The sequence below is a fragment of the Chelmon rostratus genome, chromosome 8 (genome assembly GCF_017976325.1).
Source record: "Chelmon rostratus isolate fCheRos1 chromosome 8, fCheRos1.pri, whole genome shotgun sequence".
NCBI classification, from domain to species: Eukaryota; Metazoa; Chordata; class Actinopteri; order Chaetodontiformes; family Chaetodontidae; genus Chelmon; species Chelmon rostratus.
In genome coordinates, this window is record NC_055665.1 from 17,106,024 (window position 1) to 17,133,501 (window position 27,478).

At 43.6% G+C, this 27,478-nt stretch overlaps 1 protein-coding gene across 2 annotated transcripts; it reads right to left on the reverse strand.

The window, feature by feature from the left end:
* Positions 1–419: 419 nt before the first annotated feature.
* zhx2a (zinc fingers and homeoboxes 2a) lies at positions 420–27,478 on the reverse strand. Of its 2 annotated transcripts, none has more exons than XM_041942531.1 (13): positions 27,286–27,478; positions 11,752–12,268; positions 10,843–11,541; positions 9,173–9,385; positions 8,185–8,448; positions 7,593–7,808; positions 7,338–7,422; positions 6,916–7,101; positions 5,889–6,298; positions 4,180–4,432; positions 3,893–4,052; positions 3,407–3,526; positions 420–2,140 (listed from the first exon to the last, which is right to left on the reverse strand). In XM_041942531.1, the coding sequence occupies exons 2-12, from the start codon at positions 11,848–11,850 to the stop codon at positions 3,409–3,411; spliced, it is 2,703 nt and encodes a 900-aa protein (XP_041798465.1). In that variant the 5' UTR covers positions 11,851–12,268; positions 27,286–27,478; the 3' UTR covers positions 420–2,140; positions 3,407–3,408. The 2 variants fall into 2 exon arrangements, with proteins under 2 accessions (XP_041798465.1, XP_041798464.1); XM_041942530.1 differs by having other exon boundaries at positions 27,278–27,478.

Here is a 27,478-nt window from a genome sequence, read left to right on the forward strand (position 1 = left end):
CAAGCATAAAAGAAACTGCCACGCAAATGCAGCTGAGCTTACTCCGTTGGTCTGGCAGTCAAAAACTAATATTTGTGCCTGAAAAGGTTAAAAGTTGATGTATGCAAACTGCAATAATTTATATAGTCAGTGGGCTGCTCGCAGGAAGGTTTTTGCTTTATGTTATTTCACTGACAGTTTTGGAGTTGCCACTTAATCTGCAAATAGCTGCATACTCAAAGGTGTACAGTGACCCCCAAAAATGTGTCCTATTAGGGAGCCATGGCTAACAAATCCTGAGCTAGAATAACAAGCTTCTTACATGTGTTTGATTAAAATGGGTTAGAACAAATGCATTACCTCAAAGATGAAAAAAAAAAAAAAAAAACTTGTCCAGCCTCAGGTTTCTGATGTACACAATCAACACTGGAAGACCAAGGCGGTTTTACAGTTGGTTTTGTATTTACTGAGTTACAGCAGACTTAAAGTAGAAAATGAAAATGCAAGCGGTTTTCCATTATAGCCAAACAAACGTACAGTATCCCAGATACTTGTCTGAACATGAAACTAAAGCATCGGCAGCAGCAACACACATTCAGCCAGCAAACAGCCATACACTCGCTGTTCAAACCAGTTTTAAATGACAGTTCAACTTAATTGTTTTTGCTTGCACAAATACTGCAAGCGCTTGCAATCTGACCCATAAATCACAGATATCCCTTTAAATTATTTTTGAAAGTCAGCTGTTAAAAATGAAAATTGAAGCACATGCAAGCAGTTCATGACTGTTTTGGCTGTTGTGATATTCCAAATGCTTTCTGACATTTTTCAGAAAATCCGCACAGGTTTGCTCATCTCTTTTTACTTGGAGATGATGTGTTTCAGGTGTTCTTAACTGACTGTACAGACATCAACAAAACCCAATCCGGCTTTGAATAGAAGGACCTTCCTAAAGACAGAGAGCCCAGAGAGAAGACAAAAGACGTGTTCACAGATCACAGCTGAGCAAAATGGATATCTGACACGGCTCAAATAAAGGAGCTTCGGTTATTTTGTCATGCGTGAAACTCTTGTTCACATGTTCTTGGCGAGTTCAGTCACGAATATTTCAAGTTTTTCAAACAAAGAAGTGAAATGCTGAAGTCATCATTACCAGTCTGCACTGTACCCAGTTCTGAGGCAGACACCAAATGTCAGATAAGAGAGCTGAAAAGGCAGCGTGGTGCGATCACACGGACACTCCACTCTCTTCCCTATGTGATTAATCATTTCTATATCAGGAAAAGGAACATTCTGTGCTGTTCAAGCCTCTTAAACATGCCTCGGGTACTGATGCATGAAACAGATGACGAGAAAAGATGCTGGAACTTGGGACGTACAGTGCATTCATTCATTCATCCGACCGTCCGTTCGCCCTAATGTGTTTTTGCTTGGTTGACTCATGTGGCTGTTGTTCTCTGGCCTCTCAGCAGTGCGGCCGTAGCTGTGTTTAGATTCCCCAGGACCACCGTCACTCCTCCTAAACAGCCCCTTTAGCACTTTTGAGTGATTTCCACCATCACAAGCGTAATTCTATAAGGTTGAATCAAGGTGACGGCGCAGGAGAAAAAGGAAAAGTTTCCTAACAGTTTGAGATGAAGTGGCCTAGCATGTAGATATATGTCACTACCACGGGCATATACGCAAGTGCCATCAAAGACTACTCATGATAAGTAGTGCGCAGGTATGATTCTCAAGAAAGAAAGAAAAAAAAAAAAGAATGATTTTCAGCAAATAACAGACTATTATACACTTTGATCTTGAAACAACAACACAAAAAACATTCCAGGTTTTGCAGTATCAGTCAGACTTTTTCTTAAAAATGTAACAAAACTTGGCCTCCCAGTAAAACTGTACAAACTTTTTTTTTTGCAATACAGAAAAATATTTACAAGGGTGCATCTTTTGTAAAGTGTAGTAGTAATAAGAACAATGCATCAAGTCCAGCTTTGGCACTCCTCTTAACGTCAGCCTCTGCACCACACATCAGTGCTTTAACTGTGGGCCCCGGCGTTTTGTGATGACATCACACAGGCAGACAGTTACATCACTGGTTCCACGTTTGGTCATCTGGAGCCACCGCCTGATGGCCGGTGACTCAGCAGTCAATGATTTACTCGACCTGGAACAGAATCAGACAGAAACGGACCGAAATTAACATGCTGGCCAATTCCTCTTCACGCATTTTTTCAAGTGGAAATCACAGCTCTCCCTTCAAAAGGAAATGCACTTTATTGATTTGTTAACATTGTTTCCAGATTACAATTGATTGCAATGGGCACTGAGAAATTTAGAAATCATCAAATGACAAAAATACTAGGCACATGACATGAAACTATTCTTTGCTTACAAAAGTGCTAATTATTATCAAAGTCTGAAAATCTAACACCACTTGCACTCTTCATTCTGCCTTCCTGACAGCAACATTGTGTGTGTGTGTGTGTCTGCATCTTCAATGCTAATGATGGTGTAGTCCAAATATCATCCTGCCATCCCAGTATGCCATCTTTTTGAAGGACCAATCAGAGGTAATTACACCCTAATAACTTCCTGGGTTGCTGGAGGCTGCAGCTGTGGCATCTTAAAGGAACAGTTCACCATTTATTTATCCATTTATTGGTCACACAGCGATACTTTCAAAATCCATATCCAATATCCATATCCAATATCCATCCATCCATTCCATGCCAACTACTCCCTTTCGGGGTCATAGAGGGCTGGAGCATGTTCCAGCATGCATTGAGTGGCAGGAAAACGCCACAGCCTGTAGAGCAGCAGCCATGTCCTACATCTCGTCGCCCACAATGAACCCTTTTCTGATCAGTACAGACGCAGTAAAATCTTCTTACAGACTTTAAAGCTGCACTAATAAATATTTTCTTATCAACAATAAGTCAAAAGACTAGGTGTAATGTGAAAGGAGTTGCTCATGGAGACGAACCCACAGGGAACTATCCCTCGACTCTGTGGCGTTTTAGCATCTTTCAGCTCATTTTCAGCCACAGCAGGCAGTTGTGTTCAGCCAAAAAGCTCTTATAAACCCATTGTGGGCCACGACCTGCAAGCTGAAGAGCTGGGTATGTTTCTCTGGACATTCATCAGGTGCCTGGAAACAAAACTTTGAATGAATTCTAATGTTTCTTCCTGTTTGCTGAATGTATAAACAGGCAATACATTTCTAACACACAGGCCTTAACATGAGACGTGTGATTTTTAGCTAAAAAGAATTAATTATGCTTTTAATCCCTCTTTAAACTGGATTAATCTCAGTGTTCTTTGTACAAAGAGAAAATGTCTCTAATATTTTGTACATCCTCTGATTCTTTTCTCACCCTCACAAATCACATACAAGTTTTCTTGATTGGGATATTTCACCAGTTCAACTTACCATCAACCAGTGACCCTCCCAGGCTGCTCCAAGGTCAGAATGTCTGCATCTGTTGCCAGCCTCTGTCTTTCCACTGCTTCTTCACTCTCGTCCCCCACAGCCACGGTCACCTTTACCCACCTGCCAAGGAAACAGACAAAAAGCCTCAACACGGATTGCTTCGGCGAATTAGAGACAAAAATCAATGGAAGATTTTTATTTGCACATTGCAACAAATGCCATAAAGTAAGTTTGAAAGTTGATGCAACAAATAACAGGTGCAGGGGATGGAGTAATTCAGCATCCACACATTGCGCTCCTTGTACAGGGCTGTATTTTTAGACTGTTCACAAAAAAAAAAACCAAAACCTTAAAATAACTCCTCAGATATTCCTCTAAAAAAATCGAACACTGGCAGTGAGCTGGTCTTTTTTTGTCTTTATAACATGAATCTCACTGCAGAAAATAAATATAGGATAAAAGATCGTTTCCCGTCTCTCCACCCACCTCCCTTTGTCAGCAGTGCTAGAGCTGGTCTGGTCCGGTCTGGCCCGGCTCAGGTCCGTCACGCTGTGGGCTAATCTGTCAGTCAGCCACTGGACTTTGTCTTGGTCGGACAGCTTGGAGTGCTCTTCTGTAGCTGCTGCGTTTTCCCCAGCCTCCTCCACTGCACCAGAGGTTGTAGAATTAAAATGTCCACAACAGCAGATAAAACACCAAGTCAAACAGGGGTATGAAACACGTTCAAACAGGCTGAAACAAAAGTAGACTCAATGTTCTCCTCCAAAACTCACCTTTCACAGCCTTGACTTCTGAGGAAACACTCTGGTTTTTCTCTGAACTCTGGCCGTTCTGTTCCTGGCCTGCTTTCTGCTGCTCTGCAGGGTTTTGGTTTTGGAAACCTTCCATCCAGTCCAGAGTGTCACCGTTCTTCAGCGCCGAGCGGTGGTCCTTGAACCAGCGGACAATGTCGGTGCGTCCCAGGCTTGTTTGGACCTCCAGCTGGCTGTACTCTTCAGGAGACGGCCACTGAGTCCGACAGAACATCTGTCAAGACAGATTATGTGATCAAGCACAAAACATTTTATGACAAAAATATATATTAATTTCACTGCTTAATAGCAAAAACAAAATACTTGACTGGACCTGTATAATAAACTTGAACTAATGACATTCCCATCAGTCTCAGCTGTACTGCGCAATAAGTACAGTTAATACATTTACTCAGACGGTACAAACGTGACGTACATTTACTACAATTCAGAGAAAATTTGTACTTTTTAGTGCTCTATATTTATTTGATGGCTTTAGCTACTAGTTACTTTGCAGATGAAGATTTTACGTACAAAATACACAGTGAGCTGATAAAATATGAGGCATTGTTGTAGATTAAATCAGTATGTAAAGCAGTTAAATTTAGCTCCACTTCAGCTAACCGCAACAGCCAAAGTCTACTTACACAATAATTATATTTCAATAAAATAATAGATAATAATAGAACAGTCAAAGGGGTCATTTTTTAGGAATCGTGAGCACTTTTACTTTCGATGCTTCAAGTGTATTTTGTTGGTAATACCTGTTCAGTGAAGTATTCAGTGAAGTATTTTCAAATAGCAGTATTTCTACTTTAACTTAAATACCTCCTCCACTATTGAGCACGGCAAATGAAGATGGTGAACATAATACTTGCTAAACATCTGCACGGTATATGTGTCATTGACTGCATGCTAGCATGCTGTTGCTAGCATTTTGCTAAATCCTCCTTTACTTTACATACGTTTTGCTCCAGTGTGTCAATTCTTATCAGACTCTCTCTGGCAGTACAACGTGGCAGCAGCTCACAGGAGGGTTGTCAGCTGCCACCTTTCACAACTCAGTTGAGACTCATGTTTAAAATCCTACACATGCACTGGCTTTGACAGCTTAATATATGGTTAATGGACCTTTTTTTGACAGATTTTAAAATCAGCCATCGGTAGTTGAAATATATGGGTCATCATTAACTGACAGCCTGTGTCTGTGAAATGTGGTGCAGAGCATAAAACAAGCGACATCTCATGGATATATGTTCCATTTATAGGCCTTGTAATCCTATGGGATACTGCTGTTTTCTAAACACAACACTACTCCAGCGGCTTCTCTTTAGTTTGTCAGATCTGACCTTGTAGTCTCCTGCCGTCTTATCTCACTTCTAATATTAAATTATCAGCAAATCTCATCATGGAGTGTCAATCACGCAGCTTTTCCTCGGGCGCTGGTACAATTCCTTCTCAAGATGAATCAACTTCACAAAACATCTCACTTCAGATTGTATTAAAATGGTGCACTCTCATCAACTAATCTCTGAAAGTCAAAACTCATCAGTGTCTCCTACCTTTAGCAGCCCATCAGCAATTAAAAGGGCATTCATCTTTATGTCACTATAGCAGCTTGAATTAAGTTATAACTTTGAATATGTTGTCATCTGATCGGTGTCGGTGCTGATGTGTTTTCCTTCCCTCACCTCTCTGAGCAGGGTGAGGGAGCGGCTGTTGATGGGGGCCGGGCTGGTGGAGGCCGACAGGATGGGAGGATGGGGAGAAGAGGAGGAGGACGAAGTGAGGATGGGAGGTGACGCAGAGGAGGAGAGGGTCGGTGGGTGAGGGGAGGAGACTGCGAGCACGGGAGGGGAGGACGAGGAGGAGGAAGAGGACAGGACAGGAGGATGAGGAGAGGTGCGCAGAGATTTTCCGTCCTGCTCCCGATGATGCGAGGCCCCGTTCAGCAGCGCTCCTGGCCGGTCTCCTCTGTCCTCTGTGTTCTTTGACGCCATGGTGAGTAACGCCTTCTCCATGTTGTCCCTCAGCCCCCTGCGCTCTGAAAACCAGCAGTCCACCTCCGTCTTGGACAGCCTGGTCTCCTGGGCCAGATGGTCTGTAGCAGAGCAGAGTTCAGTGGATCAGATGAGCTGTGTTACCTTGAAGTGGAAGGGTGGTTTTTTTATGGAAACCTGAGAATTCAGTCTCCCTCCAGGGGACTTAAAAATGGGCTCATTAAAAACATTTCTGCTATTCCTGTCATGCAGGCACCCACCTGAGACGGGCCAGCAGCTCCTTTGGGGTGAAAGAAAATTAAGTCACATGCTGTGAACTAGTATAAATAGAAGAAAACACTACTGGACTTTTAAAAATAATTTAAGCTTCCACTGTTAATCGGACAACCTGATTCTAACCCGATTTATCCTACCTCAGAGACAAAGTTTTTAAAAAGCAGTTAAAAGTTCTGCAATATTTTTTCCTCAGGAACTTCACAACGTAAACAGATCCTAAAAATAGATATGATCCAGGGCCAATTTTGCGCCTCATTAGCCACCAACCTACAGGTGGGCTGTGTTGCATTTCTGTAGGCAAATATAATGTTCTCACATCAGGCATCTGAATTTAGGACTTGGGTTGGGACCACCAGCAAATAAGCAAGTAAAATAACATTTGTTTAATTGTACAGATTTTACATCTAGTACATGGCAGTGTTTGTTTGTTTGGTTTTTTTACCTATATCTGCCTCTGTTGGAGAGCTGCTTCTCTGGAAACTCTCCTCCAGCGCCTTCAGCTGCTCTGATGATTTCCCCTTCACCCTCTCCAGCAGGGGGAACTGGCTGGGGACTGCTTTCTTTACGGGACCATCTTTGGGTGCTGGTGTCACCTCTGCTTTCACCAGCACTGGAGGTGGAGGAACGCCTTCAAGAGAGACACACAGAGGGAGTTTATTAGCTATTACTAAAGGAAACAGATTATTTACAGATTACTGACTATGATTAAGCACAATTCGCGTTCTCAGTTTACATTTGTTTTGAAAGTTTTGGGAATTCAAACCCACATCTGAACCAAAACCAGCTTGTTTAAACCCTACAGGGATGAATGGCAGTCGGGATGTTTTATCATCTTTTCTGTTTGACACTGATCACACCACATACCTTTGAGATTAAGGAGCCTTTGTTCACTGAACCACTTCTTTATCTCCCCTCTGGACAGCCCAGTGGTCTCTATCAGCCTGTAGATCTGTCACGTGACAAGATGCAACATTAAATGAAACAATAAGGTGTTTATCAGTGACAGTACTGTGTTTTTCAAAAAAATTAAAAAAAAAAGACAGCAGCACTAAAGTAGAAAGAGTGGTGCCAAAAATCCTTATGTCTCAAAATAATGTCATTTCACTCACTTATTCTTACCTCATCTTCCTCAGGGAAAGGACACTGTGTGTAGCTGGACCTCAGCACTGAGAGCTGCTCAGCTGTTTTATTGGGGTCAACTGTGAAACTCAGCACTTTGGGCGACACCTGCTTGGATGTGGCCATGGGCGCCGAGATGGTCTGAATGATGGAGGGTCGTTTGCTCTCTGTGGCGATCACAGGGGAGGCCAGGGGCCGTTTGAGCGACTGCGCCACCTGTGGTGAACACGGTGGAAGATTTGACTACTTCAGATCATGCGTCTGTCACGTTAAATCAAGCATGGCCCACGTTCAACCTTTTTTAAATATCTTCCTTAATAGCTGATTTATTTTTCACCATTCAGTGAATTGGTAACACTTTTCTGCCATACTCCACTGGCAAAATTCACAGTTTTACATCAACATTCACATGAGGAGAAGAGAGACGTGTTCAGACTCTTAACCAGTTCATACGAGGACAGGTTCAGGATTCAAACTACATTCTTATCACAGATCCACCTCTCTGCTCTTGCCAATGCTGTGGCCCACAGCTGGATATAATTTATGTTCCTGCGCCTGCACAAGTTAATATTTCTGCCCAAATGTTTTGTACCTGGTTAGCCACGGTGAGTGCCAGCGGCGCACAAGAGACGGTGGAGCCATTAGCTACGGGAGTCAGCACCAGGCTGGTCTGTCCCAGCAGCTGACAGGGGAGGGACTGCAGGACAGAGGCTCCTGGCTGCATGGCTTTGGAGGCTGCGGTGGAGGCAGACAAGTTGGTGGATGATTGGGAGTTGAGCTGAGGAGCTACCACGGTGAAGGTCTGAGGCACAGAGGAGATCGTACCGTTGAACATTTTCTTCCGGGCTTCCTCCACCTGTCACAGAAGGAAAGTACTTTTTACACCTGTGCGTTTAAAACAACTAAAAATAAAAAAAATAAAATCCTAAAACTCTTGAATCTCTCCTCTGTAGGTGTGACTGCCAAGCTGAAAAGTTTTTATTTATTTAAGTGGCTACTATCTTATTATCAAAATTATTTTAGCCATATTCCTTTTAATATTTTGAGTATTTTCAATTACACCAGATAATCAAAAGGCTGAACTTGCATGTTTCAAGATGGAGAACGTGCTATTTTTTTAATTAACTTTATTTCTACTTATTAGCTAAAATAAAAATTCACACTGTAATCTGAGAGATCTAAGATTGCTAGTTTGTTGTTTGTTCATGTAAAGCGAAATAAAAATTGAAAACTGTGTAGAATTTAACAATACGGATTAGTAACCAAACAACAGCCCACATCCGAATCGGTGGCTACTACACCAGACAATTTGTGGACTTGTGCTTTGAGCTATAATCTGCTTTAGAGTGATAATGACCTTTGCCAACAGCCCAGGCTAATTGTTCTCATTATTTGGAATCTAAATGCGAGTTAATTTAGAGCATTTGGAACATAAGGTGCTTGAAATACAGTTTCTATCACCGATATTTATTTATTTATTTTTTTAATAGGTTTTTTTAAAGCCCTGGTAAAAATACCCAAAACCACACTTGAGGGTATTCAGAGAGTGCCAAAGATGTTTTTATTACTATAATTCCTACCTCCTCAGGAGACCAGCTAATGCCCTGTTTGAGCCTCTGTGTGGTGAACCAGACTTTGATTTGCTCCTCTGGATGTTTGGAGGCGGCGGTGAGCCAGGAGAGCTCGGCCTGTGTTGGGTAGGGGAACTTGTTGAAGGAAGAGATGAGTGTCAGGTTGTCGTCCAGGGAGGGGTTGTATTTGGTTGTGTTGAGGGGCACTGCGATCTTCGGCACCTGAAATAATACGGTAAGCGATGGTGAATCGATGAATTTTCAGTTCTTATATTCACAAAAAAGGCATAAGATTTAGCATGGTGGATATCAAAAACTGAAAACCGAAAGGTAAAACTTTATTTTACGGGTCTGTAATTTCCAAATCACGTCCTCTGAAAATCCTGAAAAGAACTATGCAATTTGGCACCATTTACAGGCAAAATTTGAAATTCCTTTGGAAAAAAAGCTCAAATTAAACCAGAGTAAATATTCTTCCATAATTAATCAATTATTGATAACTTAATTCTCCATATATGGTAATTTGTATGCTTGCTTTGCACACAAATTTTAGATTTTAGCATATTTAGCTGAGCTGCAATGCACCGGCTAACAGACTGTCTTGGTTCCACTTGCAATTAATTTGGAATTAATTAATTGAAGTACACCAAATGAACAAGTGTAGGTCTTTTTTCCTTATAATTAGCACTGAATTAGATTAGTTCTTTGCAGGAAACTTCCAAGGAAATTATTAGACCATTACAAACCCATAAAATAACACGCTGCAAACAAAACATTTAAAAGTTAATTTGTCAAATTGCCAACTTTTCCTCTTTTAAAAGCTAAGTTTCAATCCAGTGCTAGAATTTAAAGGGACACTTAAGACATTATGGGCACTTGCTTTTTCTTGTAATGAGTAAGATGAGAACACCGCTCTCAGGTTTGTAGGATAAGCATGTAGCTAGAGACAGGTAGTTTAGCTTAGCATAAAGACTGGAAACAGGGGGAAAACAACAAAACAGCTTTAGTATCTGACCAAATGTGAAATATGGTCGCAATCTCTTTTTCTGTTCCTGAGTTATGGTGTCGAATAATGGCCAAGAAAGTGTTTCTGCAAAACATTATGATGTCACAATGAAGTTGACCTTTGACCTTTTGGATATAAAATGTCATATCATTTTATCCTATGAGACTTTTGTCACAATTACCAAATAAATTCTTGAATTGTGGCCAAAAACGTGTTTTGTGACCCAAATTCTGATCAGTTCATCCTCGAGTCCAACTGAACATTTGTGCTAAATTTCTAGAAAACACGATGCCTCCAGCTGTGGCTGTCGGTGGCGCTGAAGCATTAAAAAAAGTGTCTGCTTTCCACATCAAAAGCTCTTTAATGAGCACGTCATATCTTGTTTGTTTAGACTATATAGAGATATAAAAACGTTTCCCTTTAGCATTAACGATGCAACATTTTATGAAATACCTGTAACTAAACAAACGTGATGTAATGTGTTGATGAGTAGTGGACAGAGCCAGGCTGGCTGTTTCTCCCTGCCTCCAACATTTATTCAGGGGTTAGCTAACTGCCTGCTGGCTGTAACTGCCTGTTTCAACATACAGACATGCCAGTGGTATCAATTTCTCCTCTAAAATGTCAAACTGCACAGGAATAGTGAATTTAAGAAAAAAACTGTGTGTCCTACCTGGGTATAGTTTAGAGGCCGCTGTAGGGAAGGCATGATGTGAGAAAGGCTGTCTGCTTTGAGCAGAGTCGACTCGGGGATGATGACCGTCCCATTCACATTAAGCGCCGTGATTGGTTTCTTGGCCAGGTCTGGGGTGAGTTTTCCCAAGTGAGACTCTGTCCGTTTATTATCCGACAACATTATTTTTGGTTTACCGATCTTGACTGTGGTGGGTTTGCTGAGTGGCAGAGCGCCTAGTTCGTCCCCTTTGCCAGAAATGGCACTGGATGTGTTGTAAATGACCGCACTGTTACTGCACCCCTCTATTGTCTGTTCCAAGATTGTCTGATTGTTCATTTTGATGCGCTTGAACTTAAAGTTGCTCTCCCCTGGGTGACACCTCTCGTTGTGTTCCGTCAGGGTGTCGAACTTCTTTGTGTTGAAGTTACAGACGGCGCACAGGTACAGGGGGTTGAGGATGACGTTAGGGTGGTTAGCATCGACGTGTTCTTTGAAAGTGTTGAGGTTCTGTGTGGAGAAGGGGCAGTATTTACACTCGTACCCCCCCTGCTGCTTACGCTGAGGCTTGGAAAGGTCTGGGGGCTCTGTAGATGGTTTGTCTGGAGCTGTGGGAGGGTCTAATTCCACAGAAGGCTCTGTCTCTGTGGAAAGATCTGTCTCCATAGGTCCCTCCTCAGTATGGTTATCCGTTGTTGTCTGACAGAGGAAGAAGGCAGTGATCAGATTTAGAGAAAATTGCATTCTCAACCCTGTGCATATCATACACACATCACTATATTAGTTGTGTTTACATCATCTCACAGATTTATGAATTTAATCTTTCAGGAATCAGTGCACATGACTCCGTACATTAAAAAAATGCATCATCACTCCACCGAATAATCCACTGAATTATATTTCTCTCACCTCCATGTCATGTGATTCCTCTGCCTCATCATCCAGCTCCACCATGGTCTGGTCTGGCCGGATCATACAGGGAGTGGAGGCCTTCCGTCGACTGGACATGATGATGGTAGTTTGTCTGGGTAGACAGCTGCCCTCACTTGGTGCCTGTGCTTGGCCAGTGGTGATATAAGGAGGCTGACGTGCCCAGGATGCAGGACTACTGTCACGGAGTGGTGGGTGAAAAGACACTCTACGGTACTCAAGAGTAGTCAGGAGGACCGGCTTGCACTAGGATCCAGATACAGGCCTGAGCTCTCTCTTGTATTAGGAGACAGTCTCTGGGATAGGAAGGAGCAGCCAAGGAGTCTGGAAAACAGTCTTCCCCTGGGGTAAGATTAGTGGCTGTAGAAAGAGGAGGGCAGTGCAAGGTGAAGGTCTGGTAGAGATGGGACTGCTGTAGTGTGGCGTAGGCTGTGCTCGCTGACAGTGTCAGCTCCAGTGCTGGCCGACCTCCTGGAACTGCATGACAAGATGATACCTGGACGGAAAAAGAAGAGCCACAGCAGGAAAACTGATTAATATAAACATCAGACATTACACATCATATTAAATGCGCCTTTTCCCCATGTCCCTCATTTCCTCTACTTCTGCTATTTATGATTGGAGTGCATTTAAGTCAAAGATCTCATCTGGATTGACATGGTCACTGAATACAAGTCAGGGAAAATAAATAAAAATAGATAAATAAATAAAGATAAATCAAATATAAAAGCTTTGATCCATCAACAGTTTCCACACAATGTGGATTTATGTGTAGAATTTGGTCAAAACTACAACTGAGGTACAGTGATCCCTCGCTATAACGCGGTTTACTTTTCACGGTTTCGCTACTTCACGGATTTGCATCGTGCATTGTGTTCTGCATTCTGATTGGCTAAAAAGTCACTCCGCTTCTTCTTACGTGGCTAAAACCCATAATGTCGACAAAACGCTCTGGACCGACAAAAGCACCTGCGGCAGGGCCCAAAAGGCAGCGGAAGATGCGAAAAAAAAAGAGCGACAACAGCTGCCTATCACTATGTTCTTCTCCCGAACAAACACACCTGCACCGCGGGCTTCAAAAGAAGAAAACACTGCAGAGCGGAGTCAGGATGCAGCGGCTCAGTCTGAAGAGCAGTGAAATGCACCTGAGTCACTATTTGTCCGACTGTACTTTGTATGTTTTTCATAATCATTTTTAATTTTCTCCCGTTTAATCCAATTACTCGGGTCGCGGTGGGCGGTGCTAATCTCCCCAATTTGAAGCCTTCTGTTCACATCGATGATTAAAATTATTATTTGACAGTACAGTACAGAAGTTATTTGTTAAAAAAAAAACACGTTTCTAAAGTACTTTTATTTGTGAAACAAATGCTTGAGCCTGTAAAATGGTTTGTTCCTTCTTTTCAATGTATAATAGAGTATTTAATTGTATGATAATTGTAAAAAAAAAAAAAAGGTTTCTACTTCACTGATTTTACCTATCACGGGAACGTTTTTGGAACGTAACCCCCGCAAAAAACAAGGGTATACTGTATTGGATTTTACACAAAGGGGGAATGAACAAAAATGAAACACGTGAGAAAAAAAACACAGATGACCTATTCAGGGGCACCAAACAGGCGGGTCTGAGCACATCAAGAAATACAGCGTGCTGGGTTACTTAAGCTCAGCAGTGTCCTGAGCGGATCTGCAGCGAGCAGCCACCTAAGATGTAGAGTCAACATTCAGCCAGAGAGCTAAAATGGCTCAAAATGAAAAAGGTCAAAGGAAGCTGACAAACAAAGAGTGCAGGAGAGCAGACGGTCTACAGGTGGTCGACTGCCAGACAAGTGCAACACCGAAAAGAAAAGGTTTTGTAGACAACCCCCTTAGCAATTAGACAGTAATGGCAGTGGGCTAAGGAGCAAAATCAGTGGACACCAGAGGTCTTGAAAAGCATGGCCCTGCTAAATGAGCATGTTTCACACTGATGGAGGGAAGGAACAGTGTGGGGGAAATCCAGAGGACATGCATCTCCTCCTTGGACCAGCAAAAACTGGGAGGTAAATCTGGTGGTAAAGAGAAAAAGACAGTGTTCTGAATGATCCTTGTGTTGTCATCGCATGTGTCTCATGTATGTATGACACAAAAGAATCAAAACTCGAGGAAGAGGAAGTGGCTGAAACTGCTGATCTAAAGAAAATCCAAATTAAAATTAATCAAAAATGCCAAACATCACGCTGTATTTTGCAGCGTCACTCGACTTGGCTGAAAATGAAAACATACTTAGCTTGACAACAAGCCTTTTTGGTCAGACAAGTTTTACAGAAGAACTCCTCCAGCGTCTATTTACGGAGAGTACAAACTTTCATCAACAGTCTGAGAACAGTTGTTTGATAACACAGCTGGTATGCAAATATATGCAGTTGACAGGTCTGTGGCTGTCAGTAAGACCTGAGAAATATTGACTAATCATAAATCACATCGTGCTGCGCCGTGTGAATAGGATGAGAAGCAGAGACAAAGCAGCCTCAGATACATATCTTAAAAAGGAAGAGTAGCTTTATTTGGGTTCCATGAAATGACACCTCCATCAAGAAAAAGCGGTTTCAAAAAAGCTGAGCGGGGGAAACTTTCCTAGGGTAATATTATAATGAGAGGCGAGAGGGAGTGAGAGAGGAGCTTATCTGAGTGAAAAAGTCTATTGATATTCTGGAGGCCTCATGCAGAAGCTTCATACTCATATTCACATGAGTAAAAATCAAATGAGTCGATGCAGCAGCGGGGCTCTTCTATCAGGACGTAACGAGGTTCCATAAAACCAAGTCAGCACAGAGGAGGAGGCAAAGTGTAAATTAAAATCTCCTGTATACAACACTAATCAAATATGTGATGAACATGAGTAAATATTGACAGAAGAAATAGGTTTAACCTCACCTCACAAAGATCCTGTTTAGCAATATCATATTTAAGCAGCCTGTGCAAGGACAGTGCGAAAAGGTGGGGCAACAGTGAATGTGTGAAGTATGACTTCAGACTCAGCTCAGCAGGTTAGGACTCTACTTTATAATCACGCCAAAGTGTCACATACTTAATTTGGGCCTCTGCGCATTAATCACATGGCATTGCACCCTCGAAGGCTGTCATTCGCCAGTCGACTCATTGTCCTGAGATATCTCAACTCCTCAAACAACCCACCCAGGCATCATTAGGATGCAGGCTCATTACCATGGTGTCGCTATAGCAACCGTGGACGTAGAGATGTAGCGAAGTAGCTGCTACATCCGTGTCACTGACAGAGACTGTATGTACGGGGGTGACCCAGCTGCATGTGGGGCTGTGTTTTGGAGGATTTGGAGACAGAGAACAAACCCAGAAATCCTCAGGAAAACAGAAATCTTGCAGGAATAACTGACAGGGCCGTGTGCCTTGACATCCCGGAAAACCCCATTCTTGCAGGGTGGCGTGGTGCATTTGTGAGGTTTCTCCAGCTTCACTCACTCAAAGTCAGAAAGGAACAGTCACAAGGAGAAGGAGAGACTCCACTTCCCAGAATAACCCGAGATAGTCATGAACAGCACACAGGAAATATTTCTCAGGTAGCAGAAACAGATTAAAAGCTTCCTCATTATCCTACTAACCCTGTTTTGTGCTAGATAGATGAATACCTTCTAAGAGCACACATGGTGGAAACACTGCATGTGTCCGTACTTCAGTTTTCCACTCACTGTCACTCGGTCCATCCAAGTTTGACCAAAATTCAGCAATGTGGCCAACATCTGGTAAGAAGGAGCCAGAGATGCATCTGTCAGCTGCATCTGAAGTGCCACTCTACACGACCTGCTGAACTTCTGCTGCCTCTCTGCTGACACAGCCTCAACACTTTCTGGATGAGGATCTGACTGTGAACAGAAGGGAGGAGAGAAAGCACCAAGCTGTAGCTGGACTGTGTTACCTCCCACTGGTGTGTTGAACCCACACAAGCAGAGGGAGAGAGGATGAGCAGTTCCACGTATGCAGCATCTATATTAGTAGTCTGTAAACACACCTGCTACATAGCTTTATAATGCCAGTGGCTCCTCAAACATTTGCTACAAGTCACCGGATGACATCAGACGCTGCTTTGCATATTAAATATGTGCCTATTGAGTCATTTATAGAAAAAGCGTTGACAGCGTGACAGACTTTGAGCAGAGGCTGAGTGAGAAAAAGGAGCATTATCTTACACTATACACACAAGCAGCGCTGCAGTTTGAGATGTTGCAGGTGAGTGAAACTTGTGTGCACTGACTGTCTCAAACAAAGAGAAAAGCCTGTGTAAAGAGTGCTGAACACTGAGGGTACGCTGGCACCAAAAGCATTTACAGTGGAGGAGGGAAGGCCAGCTCTCCTACTGCCTTAACGGGCTACTTGGGAATAAGCCGTCTGAGCTGTTCACATGATGACTTTCACTTTATTTCCAGTAGGAAAACTAATTAACTAAACGTGGACGTCTCGGCTGCTTTCATAACCCAGGTCAGTCAGTCGGTCTCCCACCTTTTCGTTGCCGGGTGTAACCTAGTCAGCCAGTCAGCTTCTGTGTGCTGAGTGAGCTCTGTGCTGGAGCCACAAACTCCCTACTGTCTGGATGCTCATTAAACTTGTATGAATGCTCAGCCTGGCATCCCCTTGCCAGCCCGTCTGTCTGTACTTGCCTGTTGTCTGGCTGTCTGTCTGTCTGATTGGTGCATTATATTAGTGGAGCCATCTTTCTGAAGGAGTTACCATTAATGCTGCCAGGCAGCAAATACATTTATCAGCCCTGGCAGTAATCAGTTTAGGCTACACACTGGCATACATGCTGGAGAGAACATGGTGGAAATCAATACAAATACCCCGTACCACAGAGCCTGCGTAATGTATGAAGACAGATGATCTAATACAGCAGAACCACAGTGGTGCTATAGGAAGGATATCTATCCAAACAGCAGTGAGAAGAGAACGACACTGAACAGATGAGTCACAGCAGCGCACTGGACTCGGCTTCTATTTCTGTGTATCATTAATGTAATCTCAAAGTGTAGTGGGGGGGAAGCTCAGACTGTGCTCCCAGAATCTGGAATTTTGGAGAAGCAGCGTGTGCACCAAATTATTCCCATGCCAACTTGTAGATGCATATATCTGTGGCTAAACCTGTCATACCTGAGGTTTATAACAATGTCATTATTGGGAAACAACTGCTCTTATGGATCACTGTGGTAGCTGCACTGCCTGGCTCAGAGGTTGAGGTAAAAGGTTGCAGGTTCAGTGAGGCAATAATAAGGAAAGCACACGTGAGGTTCAACGCTGGCCCTTGCTTAACAGAGAAATGTAGGGCAACCATTGCACACTGCTGATATGATATACAGTAAATATTACATTATATAATGCAGCCAGGTTGATCAGGTGCACCCTTGCAAGGCCACGCACTGCCCGAAATGTGAAATAATGTGTCTTGTGCCACAGCTCTCTCCTGAACAGGCTGAACAAAGATCTAGCTGAACAACTGGCAGATTCTGGTGGGGTTCATTGTTGTTGCTGAAGAAAGGAGGAGAAATGAATGTAGATACATAGCCAACCGAGTGCCAGAGTTGTCAGGCATGCAGTCATCACAAACACAAAGGCATATGAATGGCAACCTCTGCAGCTTCCGCACTTGAAGCCATGCATGAAGTACAAACCAGCCAGTTAGACTGGAGCTCTAAAATAACAAGCACAAGACAAGAAAGCAGCATAGAAACCAGAAGCTGCAGAAACGCTGACTGTAACACTGACACGCCTGTGCTGTTACATTAACTAAAAGTTTCAACCTCCACCACACATTTTATATCACAAGTAACAAAAACATATTGCACCGAGGGAGTGCACACATGGCATTGTTGGCACTGCTGTGTGGGGTGTGTTTCTCTCAGTCTGTCTGTTTTGACTGTGTTCTCCCTCCTGACTGCTTGTTCCACAAGTCAGCCACTGCAGTGAGGAGGAAAATGTGTGCGTCTCAATTGTGTGGGTGAGGAGAAGCACCACCGCCATTAATACAACTTGTCCCAGCAGGGGTGGCACAGGCAGAATTTCGGACCGTCGCAGAATTAATTTAAATCTCATCACACGGCTCCTCTGGAGCAAAGCAGTGCTGCACTGTGTTGGAGTGCTTGGTATGTTCTGCATAGCAACAGAGCAGCGCTACTTTTGCTTAGCTGGGATAAAGACTAAGCGTAGATAAGTGATGAAAACAGTTGTTTTGTCTCTTGAGCCAAACCTAGACTGGATTCCTGAGGCCAATGGTAATACTGAGCATACTGGACGATTTTCTTTCTTTTTATACATAAAGAAATAACAAACATTTAAAGCAAGGATCTCTTAAAACAGTATACCGTATACACTTTGCAAGAGAAATTGACAAATGAATCTTTTTTTGTTGTTGTTTGTGTTTTGTTGGCAAGCCAGCGTGTCTAAGTTAGTTTGTAGGGACACGCTCAAAGTGAGGGAAAAGGCCAATCTCATTAGTCATTACTGCTTGAAACATGCTAAACTGGATGAGCTGCAAAGACAAATGCTCTTGAATAAAGTTCTCTGGGTACCCAACAAGCAGTTTTCACAAGACCACATTCAAGTCTTGTGGTGAGCGAGCTAATAGCTAAGAAGCTGAAACCTCTTTCAGAAGGAGAATTTGCGGATGAGAGCCTTGTTACTGCTGTGGAGCGGCAAGCACCAGACAGAGTAGAACCAGAGTGTCTGTTTGTCTGGAATAATTCGGAGATGAAGGAAAACCGGAAATGGAAACTCAGTGATAATTCATGGTGGACCAAGTTTCTCTCAGAGCTGAACCCAGAGCCCCAGCAGCTTCTGAACTCTCTGCTTTCAAAATGTGCAATCATCTTCAAGTGAAATTAAAGCTGTGGCAACACTGTGTAATGTCCTACTCTGCAAGAACAAAAGCCTCCTATGACATCTGAAAACAACTTCAGGTATTTGGTGAGAGGTTTCAGGACATGAAAAGTAAACAAAAGATACGTATTCGCTCAGCAGTTTAAAGTGGGACCATCTGATGTGCCTGATAACCAACGACATGAAATCACTGAGCTGCAAAGCAAGGACCGACAAGCAGTTCTTTTCAAAACTGCTGAACACTGACTGACCAAACCTGGAAAACCAGCCGTCTGTAGCATCATCATCATCATCACCACCATCTGACATCAGACGCCTCACCAAAGAGAGGCAGTTCCAGCCATCGCAGAGGTTAGTGTGATACATGTGTTCAATAATTTAGTAAGGCCAGAGGTGCTGCCAAGGAGGGACAGGGGGCCATGGCCACCGTGATACAACTGCTCCCCCACATAATTCCTGTATAGTTCCATAACTGTTGTTTTGGTGCTGATTTTGCTGCCTTTGGATAGAGCCAGGCTAGCTTATTCCCCACTTCCAGTCTTTATGCTTAGATACATTTTTAGGGTATAGATATGAAAGTTGTATCAATCTTCTCCTTAACTCTCTGCATGAAAGCCAAGAAGTGCATTTCCCAAAATGTTCCATGACTCCTCTAAATTTGGGTTATCAAGTACTGAGCGGGACTTTTGATGATTGACAAATCTTGTCAGGTTTCTCTAATGGACAAACAAATGCTTGCAAATGACCTCCAACATGTCTTTGGCATTTATGTCAATTTTTGTAATTTCTTTTTACTTACTGGCTGACATGCAGTATACACAGTGGATTTTATCACATGCACGCTGAATTCTAACAAGATTTGGTCACATAAGCAAAATTCTTAATGCTATAAATTGCTGACATTGCATGTTTTCACTTTTTTTAGACTGACTTTCCTCCACGTCGTTTAAAGTCAAGCCACTAGTGTTGTAGGGGCTGCTTCCGCCGTATCACACAACCACCAGCTTTTGTGATAAATGGCAAAACTTTCATATGGAAGTTATAGAAAGCTAGACTGGTCATTGCTGATGTGACCTTATTCAGTCTACAAACATTGTGAGAGACACAGTGGCCTATATACTGTTTGACAGAAACACTGTCAAGCAGGAGGCACTGCATTCAATCAAGAATCCAGTCTTCCACTTCTTCTGCTTCACCTGAACAATGTACACATACACCGGCCTCACACTGCCAGACCTGTCTCCTCACTGAATACACACAGGCACACCGTCACACACAAAGGGCAAGCTATAAAAATATCCAAGTGTCACCCACTCTGCGGCTGATGGTTGTGTTACTATGGTAACACTGTAACCAACAGAGCGCGTGTGCTAGTGTGTGCTTGCATCAAGGAGCAGAAACCCAGCAGAGGTCAATCAGTCACGATGGCAGCTATGTTTAAAATCCAGCTCAACTTCACTTTTTCTGCACGTATTTAACTAACTCTGCACACGCACACAAATATTCTACATTATCCGTACGTCAGAAGGACATATTCAGAGGCGGGAAACCGTGTGTCTGACCTTGTGCGCGGCGGCGTACATGTAAAACATTGACTGTACCATCATCTGAATGCATTTCCAAATAACAGTCACTGCTTTAGCCCACCAGTGGACTCAAAAGAAGCTGTTTTACAGTTTGCAGCAAACATGGTGAGCTTTTTCTGCGTGCCTTCTTAACACCAGGAACCGATGTGTACCCGAAGCACATACTGCCATGGAACATCTAAGGCTGTCTCAATTCAGTTTGTTGCTCCAACCCCATACAAACTCACACAAAGTGACCCCGATGACGAAGGCGAGCACGTCAGCAAGCGGTCACTTGATCCAAGAGCTGCAAGTAAAATGAAAAGCAGATGGGGTGCTGGGCAGGGTTTCATTACAGCAAACGGAGTAATACAGGGGTAAACTATCCCAATTGAACATTTGTATTTAGCTTACATGATAATGGCCCCCCCTCGACTTGATTTTGCTGTCCTATTTGCGCTCTCCCTGTCCAGCTCTGTGCTCCTCTCTTTCACTCTCCCTAATGGCCTCATGCACAGACAGACAGCCACACTGATAATGGTGCATTACTCTCCCACGGAAATACTCTACAATGTCAACTTTTAAGACCTTAGACCGCTGTTAAAAATGCGCTTGATTTTTTTTTTCCTTGGGCAGGGTAAAAGTGTGAGTTTCTAGTTACAGTAAATGCACTGTGGGACATAAGTGGAGTAAGGCAAGGGTCATCTTGCACCCAACCAGCAGCCTGCAAATTAGGTCAACAGTGACAGGGATGTGGGAGGCGTTCTTTAATACTTCAGTCCAATGTTTACCACACTGTTATCACTGCAAATGATATCTGATATATAATATAATGCAATGTTAGGTTACGTTTAGGGGAAATATTCATGTTGTTGTATACAGCACGCCTTTTACTTGTGGCATGCATGGGAGGGAAAGATAGATTTATGTCTTGCGGAGTCCAAATGAGAAAGGCTTGAGACGTTGGCGCCTTTTATTTTGTGTTTGCGAGAGTCTCAGCAAGCAGTAAATGCTCCAGTGCGGCCAGATTTCCAACCTGTCAATCTCTGCCTTCGCTGCAGTGGGTGTGGCTTGTGAATTGTCTCCAGCCTCTCTGGATTGGTCTGGTGTTGGCAGGAGGGGCGTGTCTGTGCTCTGCCAGCAGCTGACGTGGTGCAGTGCAGAAGGCCTTTTATAAGCTCTCTCTCTCTCTCTCTCCTTTCGTCCCCTTTCCTTTTTCCCCCCTAACTTAAAATTTGGAGGACACAGAGGGATGGGAGAAGGGGAGCCAGTCCACACGCATGCTCACACAGGCCTAAATGATGCACATGACATACAGACACTGATGGTGTGCAAGGGTATGAAACTTTTAACTTCTAACAGTTGCACGAAGCGGTTGTTATGTTCAGCGGATTTGTCAACCACAGAAGTACTGTCAAGTTCTAAAAGACTGCAGCGGCAACAAGACATGAGCCCTCTGATTGGTGGATGATGTACATGGAGATGCTTACACAGGCAGAAACATGCCGCTGCACAAACTGCTGTGCACCCATAGACTTAAATAATAATCAATGCAGCAATGAAGCAGTCAAGTCCTTAATAAAATACTTCTGAAATGACTGACTGGGAGAAAGAGCAGGTACACTGGGCCCAACCAGTAGTATCTCCGCACAAGCTCACAAACACACTTATCTTGCAGTCTCTCACTCCAAGGTTGTCTCTTGTTTCTCATTCACACCACTCAGACATTCTGTCTCTCGTGTTTTTTTTTCTTTGTCGCTCACTGGCTCTCTCAGCGTCACCGGCTCCCTTTGTGACACCTCTAGTTTGGTTGAATTTCCTACATGTTGAGCACAACAGAAGGACCGTCGATTCTTAACACTCCGAGGCAATTTTCTGTTCTGTCCACTGAAACACCAGAGAGGGGGACTGCCTTAGTGCTCACATTAAACCATCATATTTAAGACTGCAGTGACCTTTTGTGTGCTTTACCTGGAAATGTTTCAGCGTTGGATTGCACTTGGGCTGTGGTTGAAGATTTCCAGGAATACAACCAAGGCCTGACCCAGCAAATTGCAGCCTTTTACACCAAAAACTGACCTGACACCAACATGGAAAACTGCTTTTACTGGTTAAGGTGCATGCGGGGCTTTAGTTTCCAACCCTTCTCTCTCCCTCTTTCATCACTCTCATTCAGTGTCACTCAACTGTCTCTTCCTCTGTATCACTCTGTCTCTCTCAGACATCACACGTACCCTCTCGTACAGTGTTGATTTCATGCTCCCTCTCCTTCTGTCCCTATGTGACTCCTCAGCTCTGCCTCCCTAATTGTCTCCTTCCTTCCATCACGATCTCCCTCTCAGCCCCACCTACAGGTGATGAGCTCATTTCTGTGGTTGCCTTAGTCACCTAACAACACGTCTGAGAAGCCGGCAGAGGCACGGCGGGGAGAGGACCTGAGCCGAAAAAAAAAACAACACTGGAACAAAGCACAGCGTAGATGTTGGTGATGTCATCACAGAGCCAGGCTGAGCACGACAGGTCGTGATGACAACAACCTCCGTCCTCCAACCCGTGATGACTCATTCCAGTGTTTCAGAGAGAATGGACAGACGGTATATAGCTCGGGAGTGGATGTGGAAGTGTGATGTACACTCGGGAAATGCTGGGTGTTCCTAATGAATGTGAAAAACACAAACTTGTTGAAAAGCACCACAGGTCAGCAGAGCACAACTCTAAAAACAACAGCAAAATATCATATAGCTCATCATATCCCAAAAGCATCAACTTACTTGTCCTTAATTTCTCTGTTTACCTTTGCTCACATGCAGCATACAGTATTTCTGTCAGCAAAGCCTGAACAAGAATTTAAAAAAAAGGCACATGGGCTGATAGCTCACAGGGATATACTCCTATAAAATCAAGCACAAACCCATTATCATCAGCCTGAGTTTGAGCAAGAGTGTGCCACTGCCACAATGACTCCTTTAAACATGAAATGTCCCATCATTACAACCTCTCTGTGCCCAACTGTCCCCATAAAAACCAAGGGCAGGATCAACTCTGCTAGCATGCATCAGATTTTACAAGATATATTATACTAGTATTATAGTAAATGAATTGTGGGCTGTTACCTGGTGAACCTGCATCACAAGCCAGCACTTGTTTTTGCTGTTCACAAAGAACAGAGTGGTGAGTCTGTTGGTCCATAAACAATCTAGCGTTATCTGCTTGCACACATCATTTTATGGCTGAAGGGGATGATATCTGATACCGTCAGCTGTAATTGTCAGACATAACTTACCAGCAGTTTGTCATAATTACCATAAGTGGAACACTACGTAGCAGTCATCACTTAACATGACACTTCTGCATGTAATGATTAGAATAATTATAGCGGAGTTCTTAGCACTCACTATGAACTACAACAAACTGGTCTGGTTTTCCACACACAGATGAACTTTAAAGTTGACTGCCAGTAAAATACTGATTAAAGTATTTGTCAGTGGCACAGTTAAGAAAGGAGAACACCCATTTATTCACACACATGGTTTTGTAATATGTTGGAAATGCTCGTCTGTTAATTGTATTATTAGTTTTAAGCCCTCACTGGGTTTTCAGCTTTGAAAGAATTGTTTATTATAAGAAAAGGAATAATTGGCCCATTGGGCCCTCATCTGAGACAAGCCTGGCTCAAACACTGGACAGCTATAACATTAGCACCACACACACACACACAGACACAGCATATACTTGACTGAAAAGAGGAGTACCTGCCACCACTTTCTCAAAAACAAACACAATATCTTGGTGTCTCGCTGTCAATCTTCTGCTGCAGGTTAGTTCCAGGCAGCCATCAGAAACTGCGTCAGACAATTTCAATTTGCTGGCATGTCTGACAGATGCAACATCTGGCGGCATGATGACTGTCAACAATTAGATCTCGCATGTCGTTTATACAAATGATATCTGATATTTAAGGTTCCCACTTAAATGAATTTGATGGATGGAGTCTTTTTCATTTTCCACCATCTGACTACAGCAAATGACTAAACACCTCCAGGAACAAATAGAGCGGACCACCTCACAGCTGGATGTTTTCACTGTGACATTCTGAGAGGTCACAATACATTGATAAACACAGCATGGTTGAGCAGGGCTGGAAAAATAGGCAATTCAACGAGGGCAGATGTATTTTTTATGCCACTTCTTCAAAAATAGCTGCCAAACTCCTGACTGTAAATAAACCAAATGATTTCAGACTGTGCATAAAATCCCTCTTCACTAAGATGTTGTCTCTCTCCCTGCTGCCGTCACAGTGCGGCGATGGTGGGACAATCACTGACGTTATGGACGACAAGGTAGGGTGGTGACATCTGTGCATTTCTCTAATCCCTCGAGCAATACTGAGAATAACAATTTCCCCCAAAAAATATTTAAACACAGACTTAATCTTGCATCTGTCAAACTGTAAAAAACAATTCCGTAATGTCCTACATACCTAACACTGAACAACAGGGATTTTTTAAACTTACATCCTTTATATTCCTCACTTATTTACTTGCTAAGACAGGTTTCATTTTATTTAGGCAGGTCAATTGCATATATCAATTTATTACACATTAATGACATCTATTTTTGGCTGTATTCCCAGTTAACGCTGTTCTGCAGGAAAGCTCCGCCGCACATTACGCCAAGCAACTGTCTGCGTGCGGTTTGAAATGTGACCGCTTACTTTGATCAGCGGAGGCCCTTTGATTGTTCAGACACCAGTAAAAATGAGCTGGTTGTCATTCCAAATTATATAACATTATGTGTGATTTGGCAGATCACAAGTGGAACCCATGAGAAGAACAAACATGAGCCACATTTTTATTCACATGGAAAGAGCAAGAGTGCTTGGCTTAGTGAGCGAAGCCAAGTTTATACCCAGAGGAATCGCTGGTTACGGGTATTTGAGAGGGGGGGGTTAAGTACAACGCTGTGATCAAGCTTGCACATCTTTTACAGATTGGGCTCCACTGTTGATCAAGGAATGTTTGGAGATACAACATTACAGGTCATGCCAGTATGAAGGGAATATTGTCTAATGAAGAAGATATTTCATCAGACGTGACATAAGAATGTGAATACAGACCTACTGGGTGACGGCTTCACTTAGAAAAGCAGTATACACAACAGACACTAAATGCTTTTCAATTAATTGGCCCACCTGTAGGGACTGAGCGTGCAGAGCTGTCAGAGGTCTGAGACTGTACACTGCTGAACAGGTGCATTGAATTACAGCATAGTAAATCTATGTCAGGGACTGTTTGTCGTAGCCTACGATATGAAACGCTACTTTAATGCTGTCAGAGTCGATATCTGGTTGTAACTGCCACTGGGAGCCAGGTGGTGCCACCGTGTGTGATTTCCTCTGTTCTTGGAAATGTCAGTCAGGTGTTATTTTCATTATTACCATCTTCATCATTACCCACACTTGTCTGTAGATTCTTCATGACAGACTCAGATCAAACCGTCATCATATTTCCACGTGCCAGACGGAATAGACTGGAATGACATGCAGTGTATGCTGCATGTATGGCAGTTTGTTGGGATGCCGGCGCTGTTTTTTTTCCCCTGAAGTTAACATCTGTACACCATACTGCGTGGAACTCAGCGGAATAAATTTAATTTAAGGTGACGTGAGGCCAGGACACATGTGGAGTCGGCTGCACTCTGCGGCTGAATGAATGCAACTCAGAGGAAACATTAAATTTTATTCTAACATTGACAAACTGTATTTAACATGGATCAGTAAAGTTGTGGCCGATACCCAAATTACGCAGAGCACTTAGTATATGAACTGAGAAGAATCTGACTCCAACTTAGTTGGACAGCCAGTGAGTTTACAGTGACTTTAAAGAAACTTTATGGCATTGTCTCCCAGCAATAAACCTATGTGACATAGCACTCTATGTGAGATTTATGGTTATATGACAGTGATGGAAAAAAACAAACTGGAAATCTGGGTAGGAGATGAAGCCTGTTGGCCTACATCTTAAGAGCGAGCAGAATCTCCCCATTTGAACTCTGGCACTGGAGTGTTTGACTGTTTTCCTGATCGTGGCCTGCGCTATGTTTGCCTGCTTGTTTATGTTTATACGCTGTCTCATGCAGCGCAGGGCAACATGAAGGATGCATAGCATGCATCAAACAACCACCATCCGTTCACAGGGTGCACAGGGGACAGACTCAGTCCGGAGCGCCTCATCACCAAAGTTAATATCGCGAATAAGAACAACCACGCCTGACTTTCCATAGCCGTCAAAGGCCTGCTGCAACGACAGGATACAAGTGAGCTCCTGAGCCACAGCACTGCCTCTGTGAGTGAGTGAGTGTGTGTGTGTGTGTGTGTGTGTGTGCAGTGAGAGCCGTGGTCTCGGAGGGGAGGAGGCATCACCAGGGGTAACGTTACGCCTACATCACAGTCGCGCAAATCAAAGTCTATAAACAACGCCGGACTCCAAAAGTTGCACTCGAGCCTCGGTGCCGCCGAATGCGAGCGGGCACGCCGACGGCGGTGCGCGGAGTGACGGCCGTCTCCACCGGCCAAGCCGAGACGTGACAGAGGGGCGCAGAAAAACACTCTCCCCAAATGTTCCCCCTCTCGCCATCGACGTAACAACATGTCGGCAAAGGACGGCCATGTTTTGCTGGTTATGTCGACACGGGGAGGAGGAAAAGTAGACACCGTGTCTCTCCCCTCCGCCGTCTCCCACCGCGGTCGCGACGTATCGGAGTGAAACTTCAACACGGGGGAGAAAACGTCCAATTAACAACTTGGCGGACACGTTGTCTGAGCACGCAGGTGTGAACGGCAGGGGCAGGCAAAGTTCATGCGGCGAGACAAGTTAAAATATTTATCCAGAGGCGTGTGGGTGTTTGGGAGCCACGCAGAAGGCAGAGCACGCCGAGAGAGAGGCACGAAAAAACAACTGCACGCCGTTTTAACTTGAGGGACTTTTGAAGGAGGGGAGAGGGAGCCGCGGCGAGCCGTTTGGAAAAAAAAACACAGGAAGACTTTAGCCATTTCTTACCTGCCCACCGTTTTGGCGCGATGCTCAGGTAGTGCGGCGCAATCCCGAAGCGACTGCCTCGCGAGGAAATGGCCAAATGCGTCTCAAACACTCTCGCGGCGGCCCGATAGCCGAGCAGACAACAGGCGACAGGAAAGAAAAAATTGGCGATCACAAGGAGGATCTACGCCAAAAGCCACATGATCGCCGACGTCAGAGTAC